The sequence below is a fragment of the Leuciscus leuciscus genome (assembly GCF_965113295.1).
Source record: "Leuciscus leuciscus genome assembly, chromosome: 10".
NCBI lineage: Eukaryota > Metazoa > Chordata > Actinopteri > Cypriniformes > Leuciscidae > Leuciscus > Leuciscus leuciscus.
The window spans coordinates 37528031-37540141 of NC_138734.1; the positions used below are offsets into that span (position 1 = coordinate 37528031).

General features: G+C 38.1%; 1 protein-coding gene and 1 long non-coding RNA gene across 12 annotated transcripts in view; one reads left to right on the forward strand and one right to left on the reverse strand.

Moving 5' to 3' along the window:
* cbfb (core-binding factor subunit beta) overlaps positions 1 to 10457 on the forward strand; it is a 35476-nt gene extending 25019 nt beyond the window's left edge. Inside the window, exons 4-8 of one of the 11 annotated variants that reach the window (XR_014209373.1) lie at positions 1492 to 1608; positions 1714 to 1809; positions 3902 to 3943; positions 4244 to 4349; positions 8115 to 8231. Coding sequence is in view for 9 of the 11 variants with exons in the window: in XM_082182651.1 (XP_082038777.1) it covers positions 1492 to 1608; positions 1714 to 1825; positions 3902 to 3943; positions 4244 to 4291; positions 8120 to 8367 (567 nt within the window). In the remaining 2 variants the exon portion in view is untranslated. Of the gene's footprint in view, positions 1 to 1491; positions 1609 to 1713; positions 1826 to 3901; positions 3944 to 4243; positions 4350 to 8114 lie in introns of all 11 variants that reach the window. The other 10 variants (XM_082182651.1, XM_082182650.1, XM_082182652.1 and 7 more) reach the window with 10 other exon arrangements.
* The window catches only part of LOC309508127, a 746145-nt gene that overhangs the window by 418894 nt on the left and 315140 nt on the right, over positions 1 to 12111 (reverse strand). The window lies entirely within an intron of this gene.

The window sequence follows — 12111 nt, forward strand, 5'->3', positions numbered from 1 at the left end:
GAAACCAGGGCAGACAGCAGTTTACCCTCTGAACTGACTCCAAAAGCAGTTCCTCCACACACACAGATACACACAGATGCTTAAAGGACGGCAGTAAAGTCAGACAAAGCTCATGTTGTGTCTGCTTTGGCGGAGTGTGTTTGTCTGGCAGGTCGCTCCAGCAGTCACCAGCGCCCAGTGGGGGACTTTGAGTATCCAACAACACACCGCAGTGTTCCTGTGTTTCTCGACTTTTTTGGAGCAGCCCGGTGGAACTTCGCTCTTATTTGGTGACTCGGGTGGCTCGTTGGTTTTGGCGGGTAACGCTGAGGATACGTGCATATGCGTATGCATTTATAGCTGGCCTCTTTCACTGCAGTTACAGAAATAAACAGCACCCACAGACCGACAGACTGCACACTTTTGTCTCAGCCTGGATTCCTCAGTGGCAGAGATGTGATATTCCTGTGGCTCTGAGCCAGACAGACAGTCATATACCCCTGTCTCCACATTCTCAACATCTCTCTCACTCTTTGTCCACCTTGTCTTATTCATAGTCCCACCCATCATCTGAGTCTCACACACGGATGCAATCATGTGCTCGCCTGCGCTGCCGTGTGCACTCGTTGGCCATGCTCAGTATAAATAAATTTAGACAGGCTTTGCCTGTCTCTGCATCGGTGTACCCTTACTCTCTACTACGCTGGCCTCTATAAATAAACACTCTCATCGCAGGAAGCAAACATTGGAGGCTGCCCTACAGACATTGGCGGGGCCGAGACTGAGATAGGACTGGAAGAGACAGAAAAAATTGTATTGGTTAGATGTTTATATATGTATGTCCAATTTTGAGGCCGTTTCCAGCAGTGACTTCCACTGAAAAGCTCCCAAAGTGTTTTACAATTCAAATGAACCATTGCACAGCCAGGTGTGACGTTGAGAGGGGGTTTTCATAAGCGGATACAACTGTGGAGTAGGTGGTTATAGCATTTCACCTGTTCCAAGCGCTTGTTGTTGTCTGTGTAGGTGGAGAAGATGGATTTACTGGAGAGTTAATTATATCTGTAGTGTCTTGTAGTTGTTAGATGAATCAGTGACACAAAAAGAGAAAAGAAAAGACCTTTTAAAAACCAAGTTTAAAATACATGCGCCAAGTTCCATTTTCTACAAAAGTTTACATTTAATGATAATAATAATAGTATATATTATTATTGAAATAATAAATAATAAAACATTGTGCCATACTACTCAATATGTTTTTCCCCCTCAAGAATTTCATTATTTTAATAAAAGAATGAATCATTTTTAATCGTAAATTGAATACTTAATCAAGTTAATAGATCCAGACTAAACAAATGAGATGTCTCTCGGCAATTAGGACATTTTTCCCAGAAAATGCTAAACATTCTACAGATTCCATCTTATTTTTCTTTTTATCATTGTTGTTGTTATTGTGCTGGTGTGTGTATGCCATAATACCCATAATACCTAAGTGTGTGTGCGTGTGTGCAGGTGTACCTGAAGGCTCCTATGATCCTGAATGGAGTGTGTGTGATCTGGAAAGGATGGATTGATCTTCAGCGTCTGGATGGGATGGGTTGTCTGGAATATGATGATGAGAGAGCACAGGTACAGATAAACCACGTTGTGTTGTCAAACTGCCTCTTGTTCCTTATGTGCATCAGAAATGACTGACCGCCGCCTGGCTTCCTGTCTTTTTGTGTGTTTATACAGCAGGAGGATGCTCTAGCCCAAGCAGCCTTTGAGGAAGCCCGCAGGAGGACTCGTGATTTTGAGGACAGGGATCGCTCGCACCGTGAGGACTTGGAGGTGAGAGCTGGAGTGAGTGAGGATGTGTGTATGAGTGTGTAAAGTTTCGATTAGTTAGTGCATGCTTAAAATCGTTGTTGTTGTAACGGAGCTCAGTAGGGCCTAGTTTGTGTGTGTCTGCGCGTGAATGTGTACTTGTGTTTTCCACTTGTGCATGTACAATACTTCTGTATGTGCTTTTTTGCATAATCTTTACCTAATTCCTCTTGCTAATATTTTGATTGACAGCCACTACCAAAATATATGATGCTTTAAGGAGCAGTTCACTAAAAAATGTTTTAGTATCTCCTGAGCCGAGGGATGATAAAGTGGTGCCACCGGCATCTTTTCTTATGGGTCAAGCCAGTGGAAGAGTGAATCTCACAAAATCATGTCTATCAGATTTCATCCCGTAATAGAAAAAATTGAAAATGAGGCCTATTATTAGGACATTTCTGCATTGCCACATTATTTATTCATGACAACTGAGCACATTTTCCCCAAAATATGTCATTATTGTAATGTATCCGGACATTTTACTTTTGAGGTTGTTGTTGTTGTTGTTGTTTTTTGTTGTAATTCTTATTATTCTCGATGATGATTCCAGTAAGTAATATTTTTATGAACTATTGTAGGGCAGTGTTTTTAATAAAATAAAAATCATAAAGGCAGAGAAAAGAAACATATAATGTATTTTTATTAATTAAACTTTATTTATTATGCATTTTTCCACATTACAGTAATGGAAATATATATATTTTTATATTATTATGTACTTAAAGGTACAATATGTAAGAAATTTGTATCAAAATATCCAAAAACCACTTGCACAGTGTTATATATTTCTTTCAATTGTTTACTTCCATTATCCTAAAAGTTTCCAAAAATGTATAACTCAGAAAAATTCACAATTTTAAAAAGTGCCCGTCCCTGTTCGCTTGTCGCCTGTCAATTAAGTAATATCTGCGTTACCCCTGGTTTCCGCTTGTACTGCCATAGTAACTATGGCGACAGACGTGGACAACTGCGTAGTGTGTAACGTCTAGCGGCACGCTGCTGTTGATGTTTCGTTCAAACATTATGGATCATTGCAAGAAGACTTTGGGACAAAAGGAGAACTAAAACGAGGATCAATATCAGCGTGGCGTTTTCAAGATGCCGAGAGCTCCACGTCCGCGACTAACTTGAACTTGACAGAGCTTCACGAGTCATGACTTGACAGGGACGCCGCTCTTGCATGTACTTTATTAGACAGGTGAGCAAATGTACATAAAACAAATCAATGGTATATAGCTCAACACGATGAAATGTAATTCAGTATGTTATTCTAATGTTGATCTAGCTTACTGCTAGTCTCATATAGGCAACAAAACTAACTCATAGAATAACATTATAACTTCCAACACACTCAAATGCTGTGTTAGTATGATAGTGTAACGTTAGACCAAGTGAAACAGCGCTGCGTTACCTCACAAGTTTAATTCGTCAAATAAACTGACCTGTGTGAGTATTAATTCAGCACTTGCGTGTAGTTCGGTAGGATTACATGTCCTCATTCCTTTATATCCGCTGGACTCACGTATGTCTCTGTATCTTATTAGCAATCGCGACCTGCTTCATACCTCAGTCATGTTAAAAAACATAAATGTTTTCACTCATCCATAAACATTATTAGATCCATCAGCATGACAGCAAGTCCCATCATTCCGCTTATAACTGCGTCATCAACCTACGCCTTTGTTATTGGAAGAGGTTAGCGACCCAATTACATATTGTAGCTTTAATTTTCATGAATTCGTTTTTTTTTTTTTTTTTTTTGACCTTTAATTTTTTATATTAAACCTAAAGAATTTAAAAGTCATGTAAGAAATTGGTAAAAAAGCATTTTATCATGAAAGTTACTGTTTCTAAAATTATTTTACTTTGGCATTTGTACGTCAAAAAAGGTAGTTGTAAATTCAGTTTCCTTTCAAAATTGCACTGCAGGAACAGGTAAACAAGTGCCACCTCACATCATTTCTGTCTGTTCCCTGTTCCCTGCATGTTTTGAGTGCTCTTGACGTAGCTAAACAGCTTGTCTGGGGTAATACTGATTTGATCACTTGTCATTTAGCAGATGCCGATGGCACAGCTCAGTCATTTAATAACTCAGGAGGTAAGACAACAATTTAGGATTTTATGAAGTGAACTGCTGCCTTGATTTTCTGTTTACTATACATTTTTCAGAACAAAAGCATAATGAAGGAGGGCATGTGTGTTTCTTAGTATTTTGTATGTATGCATGCATAAATGTACTCCATGTGAGTTTGTGTACGTGTAAGCTATTGAAGTCCTTTACTTGTTTGCTCATGGCTTAGTGCATGAAGTGTCTTTGCATTGTAAGTCTTCAAATATAATCATTCTACAATCAATCAAAACTGCGCTCTTAAGATGAAAACCAAATTGTGTTTTTTAGGACCCTGTGGCATCAAAAATCTGGGACTGATGGCCTTCAAGGACCAGGGTCTGTCTCCTCTGCTTCTCTCTATCCTTGTGTCATGCACTAAACCGTGTCTGTGTCTGTAAGTGTGTGAACATGAGTGTGTATTTCACAAGAGCATGTGCATGAAAGAGCACCTCTGTGTCTTTATGCATTCTTCTGTGTGTGTGTATTTACTGTGTCTATATGTGTTAGTAGGTAGCCTACATGTAGGTGTGTGTAAGTGGGAATTCAGGCTTCTATAAGCAACCAAAGTTGGTCTTATACTGTAAGTGCAAAAAACACTACCGGCGTGAGAGACCCCCAGCTCGCTCTTCTCAGACCTCTGTAATGGAGACCAGACTTCCATCCCAAGATTCCTCACTGCCCCGCCCACCCACTCCCCTGCTGCAAAGCCCTCTGGGAGCTCTCAGGCACAGCTTGGCAGCACATGACCAGAAAGATTCCCCTTATGAACCGCCGCCTTTATATTCCTCCCTCCTAATCTACACCCTCAGGCGTTCCTTTACACACTCTTCATCCTCTCTTCCAAAATCAATCACGCCAAGGTCTCTTTTTTAAATAGATCTGGCTGCTTATGAAAATCAAATTTCTTACTCATTGCAGTCAGGCGATCTGTGACTCACGGGCCAAATATTTTTCCCTCAAAGCTCAAAGTCACTGTGAGCGGTGGAAAATGAAACCCTGTAATTATTCTATAATTCATGCTTTCTCATCCCAGCAGTGTGGAGTCTGATCCTCGTTCGGAGCTTGTTTTTCAACTGCACGGTTCGGTCGGCTTTTTTTTTGGAAAGCGAATAATCCTTGTGCATGGATCGAACCTCGAGCCTTCACGCTACATGCGACGCTCGCATAGCTGTGGTCAAACTCCATCATCTGTAATTGGATAAAAACCAGAAAAATAGCAGTCTGGATCTGCAGAATGACAGTGTTTTCTGGGAAAGTGGGCCAGGTTTGTTTTAAAAGGCGAACAATGCATTTAGAGACTTCAAAATCACTTACGACCTCACTGGAAAAGAGACAAAGGGGAACATTCGCTCTGCGTACGCACTTATTTGTCCTCTGTCTTAATGCGGTTCCGTCACTGTTTGTGTACGCAGGGAGTCCAAGGGGGCGAATCAAAGCTGAAAGATATCGAAGAGGGTAATGGCCTTCTGCGTGATAGATGGTAAAGAGATGGATGAAAAATAGATAGGCCATTTTTCATGAAACCCAGGCCTTTACTGCAGGTGGGATTAGAGGATGAGTGATGTTGGGCCAGTGAAAGTATTAATATATCATTAGTATTGATCTTTTTCATTAGCAGCGCTGTCTGCCCAGCAGAATCTAAGCACTATTGACTTGTGGTACAGGAGAGTGCTTCAGCTGGGCTCCGTATGATCGATGCTTCGTCCTCTCATCCACACAAACGTGCTTTTTCAAAGCTTAAATACTAAGCAGCAAACATAAAAATGCTTTTTGTGCTTTATAAAGCCCTAAAGATATATATGACATCTTCTACAGTTTGATTTGTGCTCTTATTTTTGCCCCAGCATTTTGATTATTTATTGCCCTGCTGAAAACAACATCTTAAACTCAGACCTAAACTGGTTTGTTGGTCCAACCTGGTCTGGTCAGCCTGGTGTGTTGACTGGTATTTTTCAGCTGGTTAAGGTGGTAGACCATCTGGCCACCCAGCTAAACAACTTAAGAGACCAGTTGAAATCAGCTAAGACCAACAAACCAGCTTATGTTGGTTTAAGCTTTGTGAAGCATTGTGTGTCACCTTTCACATTCGTTTAAAAATATTAAAAAAAACATATCAAATAATTAGTGCTGTAAAATAGGTAAATTTTTACTTAATCGCATGTAACATAAAAGTTTGTGTTTACATAATATATGTGTGTGTATATATATTATTTTATATATATTTTATATACGTAAATGTCTATGTGTGTATATACTGTATACACACATATTTATACATATATATATATATGTGTGTGTGTGTATGTATATATACACTGACACTCACACACATATATATTATATTTACATATATATATATATATATATATATATACACATACACACATATATTATGTAAGCACAAACTTATGTTAGATTCGATTAATTATGATTAATCGATTTGACAGCACTAAAAACAATACAGTGTTATAAATAGTATTATAAAAAAATTATATTATTTTTATATTATTTATATTTATTATTATTTATATAGTAATGTTTGGGAGCAGTGTGATTGTTTTGGGGTCAAAACTACAGTAAAAACTGTAATAATGTGAATTATTATTATTATTATTGTTACAATTTAAAATAATTAAAACATCAATGTTGAAAACAGTTGTGCTGCTTAATTTTTTTGTTGTTGTGAAAATCGTGATACATTTTTTTTTTCAGGATTCTTTGATGAATAAAAAAGTTCAAAAGAACAGCATTTATTTGAAATAAAATCTTTTGTAACATTATAAATGTCTTTACTGTCACACTTGCTCAGTTTAATGTCCTTGTTGAATACAAATTTAACATTTTATTAATTTCTTTAAAAAATATATCTAATTGACCGCAAACTTAGTGGATAAATAACAAGCAGTGCATTGCTAGACAAATACTTTTAATTCTGCAGTTCACCAAAATTGTCAACAGCTAGATAATGCTTATTATTTACAGTGCGTCAGTGCACCAGTCTGCTTTGTGCGGTGCGTATGACAGCTATAACAGCTTGATCTGTTAATGGATACGCTTAAAGATGGGATTCCCAGGCGTCGGGTCGAGTAAAAACAGCATTGCGTAGCTCAAGGGTTAGAGCGTGCTATAATCGCCGCTTCCATGGATGATGACCTCACACTATGTGAGATACACTATGTCTGCCTCTTCGTCTATCTTTCTCTCACCGTCTGCCTGTCTGTCTGTCCGTCTGCTCTGTCTGTGCTCAGACATCTATGTCAGGGAGAGATTTAGACATAGGCACATAAACATATGTATCTGTGACAAGGCCATCAGTCATATCTTTATTTTTAAAGCTAGTGATTTGAAGACTTCCCCCTGACTAATGACTAATGTCTGCCACTTCAACCAAAAAAAGCAGCTCAATTTTTAGTGTCTAGACTGAAGTTGATCTCTGCCGTCCTCTGCTGGACATGGAAAGCAATTGCATGAGGGCTGCAAACTTTTCTACTCATCCTGTGTTTGTTTGTAGATTGAGAACTAATATGTCAGAAAATAACTGTACTCTGTCTCTGTCCTGGTGTGTGTGTGTGTGTGTGTGTGTGTGTGTGTGTGTGTGTGTGTGTGTGTGTGTGTTAAGCAGGCTTTTCACAGTGTTTTGCTACATATCCTAATTTACTCTGGGATTCTTCAAATTAATAGCCTACATTTTTCGATCATTTAAAGTTTCAAATGGCCAAATATAAAAATGATTGCCACCTACAATATTTCCCTTTTTGTTTTCTTTGGTTTTTGATTAGATTTTGACATAAAACTCCCTTTATTCAATATAAAATCACATTGAATTTATACTGTTTGTCATTTTAAACAAAGTAATTAATACCATATGACTAATACATTTTTTCAACCTGATATATTAAATGAAAATAATGTTCGTAAATCATATATCTATAATTTCCAGACAGATCTAACGATCCTGAATTTTTTTATTGTATATGCAATTGCATGTGGGCTGCAACCATTTACTCTTATTGTGTTTCTAGTTTGAGAACTAACATGTCAGCGGGTCAATCACAGCACAACCATTTTAACTATATTTCTGTCTCTGTCTCGGTTTGTTTGTTGGGGTGCGTGGGTGTTTGTGCACGTATTTGCATGTGTGATTGTGTGTGTGACCCAGCCCAGGCGACAGCAGGACCCCAGCCCTGGCTCCAACATGGGCAACACTGATGATCACAAGATGCGCTAGCGGCATTCACCAAAGTGGGCAGGGATGGGGTCACAAGACCTCCATCACCACAGCAATCTCATCTCCTGATGCCTTGTTTATCACAGGACAGACCAAAGTCCACACCGGTGGGGATGTTTGGGGAAACGGCCTGGTGAAGGGGCTGGGTGGGTTGGGCTGGGCTCAGAGATTCATTCGCATTTGATTCAGTCCCTCGTTTCTTCTTGGGATTTTTGCACTATGTGATACGTTCAGTTTAAGTCCCCCATATCGCCTTTCGGTATGCATGGTTTTCCTACCTATGTTTGCTCTTGTTCCCCCCTATGCAAGGCATCTTATTTTGTCCTATTGTAATGAAATGGCATTTTTCAATTATTTTATTCGTATTGTGTGTGAAAGTCAGGATGTTTACTTTTTGTATTTTCATTTCCTCTCTATATAAACTTGTCCGTCTTTGTGCTACTGTACGTAGGAGAAGCTAGTTAATGTTGCTAGGTAGATTTGTGCAGTAGAATAGAACTTTTTTGATGTCTAAAATGAAAAATCTAGAAAGAGGCTGCTGATGTTGTGGATGAGGAGGTCTCTGTCTTCCACTCTCTTCCTGTGACAGTCGGTTTAAACATGCTTCAAACAGCAGGAAGTGAAATATTGAGGTCAGTGTTAGTGCGCTCTACACAAAATGAGAGTTTTTCACCCTACATCTGCTTGTTCTGTCATTAATGTCAATATTCTACACATTTAGTTCGTTTTAAGCAGGCTTTTCATAGTGTTTTGCTACATATTACTCTGGACTTCTTAAAAATGAATAAACAATTTTTTTCAATAATTTCAAATGATTCTCCAAAATGGAGCAAGTTTCATTTCACCAAATATCACTTCTTCTTTTTTTTTTCTTTTTTTTTGCCACCTACATTATTTAAATTTTTTTTTCATTGGATTTTAGTGATATTTTGACATGAAAACTCCTTTCATTAATATAAAACCACCAGGGGAATTTAGGCAGTTGTTTGTCATTATAAACAATGCCATTTGCAATATATGCCAGATATGACTCGACCCAAGGAGACCCAAAGAATAAATGACAGTGATATTTGTAAATCATATGTCAGTCACTTCCAGACAGATCTAAAGCCCCTGAACATTTAATGTCTGACTCTGTTGTACTGTATATGCAAGTAAATATAATCATGAATTCACAGACCCTGTGATAGAATGTTATTTTCCACCAGGTCAGATAGAGGACCTTAGTGCTTCCCCTTGTTGAAAGGTCCCGGTTTTGCCCCCTCCCTGACGAAAGCCCTGTTTGAGATGATGTAGTGTTTTGGGACAGTCTGTGTGGGTTGACTAGAATGTTATTTCTTAAGGGAAAGTTTCTGATGAACTGAAAAGTAAGTAGGGAAGGAAAGACAGGTAAGAAACCAATTGCTCAAGGTACTCAAATGAACAACAAATGCAAGCAATCATAAATTGACCTCTTCTGACAATTGATTTTGTATAATCAATGTTTAACATAATTTTGTCATTTCATGTGTATGTTTTTTGTTTTATTTACCACAGTCAGTGGAGTAAGCATTTATGGGTCAATAATTATTATTTGGGAGGGATGCTGAAGTCAGACGGTACGGCCTACCTCTAGCTTAAACCAAATATACACAAATGAGAGCTTATTTATAAAGAGCAGGTTCATGTTGTCTGAGTGTTGAGGGAAAGCTAATGCTGGTTTAGTAGAACGTTAAAGCTTTATATAGTTGGAGTGGGCTTTTATACCACACAATGGTCAGAGACTGGGCACCAGGAGGTTATTGAGGTCTGGATATATTTTGAAGATGCCAAACCAGAGTCCACAAAACAGAATCCTGCTTTAATTTAATCCTGCAGATCAACTCTCTGCTTTCTAGGTGTGTCTTATGCTATCAGAGAAATATCCTTTGCTGGCCTTCTATTAGTTTCTCTCTCATCCCTTTACTTAATGCTGGCATTAAGGCAAAATTCACACCAGGTAGTGGATGGCTCTTTTTTTGTAATGAATTAATAAATAAAATGTTTATTTTCTTAATTGTTTTAAGTTATTGATGCAGGTATACCTTTGTTTCATTATCAGGTTCCGCTATGATGAAATGTGTATTTCTGTATTGATATTGCTTTAATTTTCCCCTTGGCCCCTTAAGGAACTGGGAATGCTTTTATATGGTATTTGGTTTTAGCTCTTTTTCTGTTTTTAATTTTAAGCGAGGAGGACTGTTAACTGAAGTGTTATGTTTGATTTGTTTCTTAATAAACTTGTTACAAACCGTATTCTCGCTCATTGTAGTGTGTGTGTGTGTGTGTGTGTGTGTGTGTGTGTGTGTGTGTGTGTGTGTGTGTGTGTGTGTGTGTGTGTGTGTGTGTGTGTGTGTGTGTGTGTGTGTGTGTGTGTGTGTGTGTGTGTGCGCGCGTGCGTGTGTGTGTGTGTGTGTGTGTGTGTGTACGTGTGCGTTTGATTTATATTACATTGTGGGAACCAAATGTCCCCACAAGGATAGTAAAACCTGAGATCACCTACATTCTGGGGACCAGCCAGCGGTCCCCATGAGGGGAATGGGTAAATAAACATACAAAAATTATATTTTTTTGAAAATGTAAAAATGCAGAAAGTGTTCTGTGATGGGTAGGTTTAGGGGTAGGGTTAGTGTAAGGGGACAGAATATACAGTTTGTACTGTATAAAAACCATTAAGTCTATGGGGAGTCCCCACAAAGATAGTGAACCAGGCGTGTGTGTGTGTATGCACGTTTATTTTTTCATGCAGTCCAATGGCAACATTTTTTATTTATTATTATTATTATTAACTACATTTTAAAAATACAATTTCAAATACAGTTATTTAGTATTATTCATTAACGTCCTGAAGGCATTTTTACAGTTGTTTTTTTCTGAGTGACATAGGCTACACAAAAGTAAAGACTCATAACTCCAAAACTAAAGCAAGGAGAGTCAAAAGGTAGGTATCGTTTGATAGAAAACTTTTTAGAAAAAAAGTCTATATTTTTGACTAATTTTAATCATGAGAATCTGCTGTAAATAATGATGTGCAATTCAAATGCACCCTTCAAAGGATGAAGCCTCGGATGCAGCATTTGAGTATCGAGAAGCACCCTAGCCGTTTGGAACGTACATACTTGGGTGAATTGAGCAATTAAAGACAACATAATTTCTTAATTATCTTCACCTGGAATGTTACCATGACAATGGCGCCCATCACCCCATAGACCTAATCCACAGCAGCGTCATCTGTGAAGGATAGACATACATCTCTTCAGTGGGTTGTACTGTTATATGTGTTATTGGATTGTTCTGCTGACGAAACACTGGAAAAATATCTTTCGAAGAAATTTCAGTAGACAAAAAATATGAGCTGTGGAAAATTCTAAGTGATCTAGGAGCTTTTTACAGCAGATGCCATTGAAAACACATTAGGTCTATCCCTCACAGCCTCGCTTTCAAAGCTGTCATGGCGCTGCTCTGAATAAGGTCTATTAGCTGTACTTACAACAGGAATTTATTATTGCTGTTAAATAATTTTTCAAATAAATATGTGTTATATATATATATATATATATATGTGTGTGTGTGTGCGTGTGCGTGTGCGTGTGCGTGTGCGTGTGCGTGTGTGTGTGTGTGTGTGTGTGTGTATGCCCTCTCTGCTCTCAACTTTAAAACTTCACGTGACAAAATGTCACATTTAACATATCTACTATTAAACACTTTATTATGAAACTTCATTAAACTTCATTTGAAATGTATGTCAAAAATATATCACAAACAACACAACTTAAATTATTCTGTTCATAGAACTTATTCATAGCGCGTGTTTTATTCTGTCTTCCGGTTTGTATTTCCACAGCATGAAGGTAAGATCTTACGGCTTTCTGAATGATCCGCTCGTTTTAAAATCTTCCCAGTCTAACTG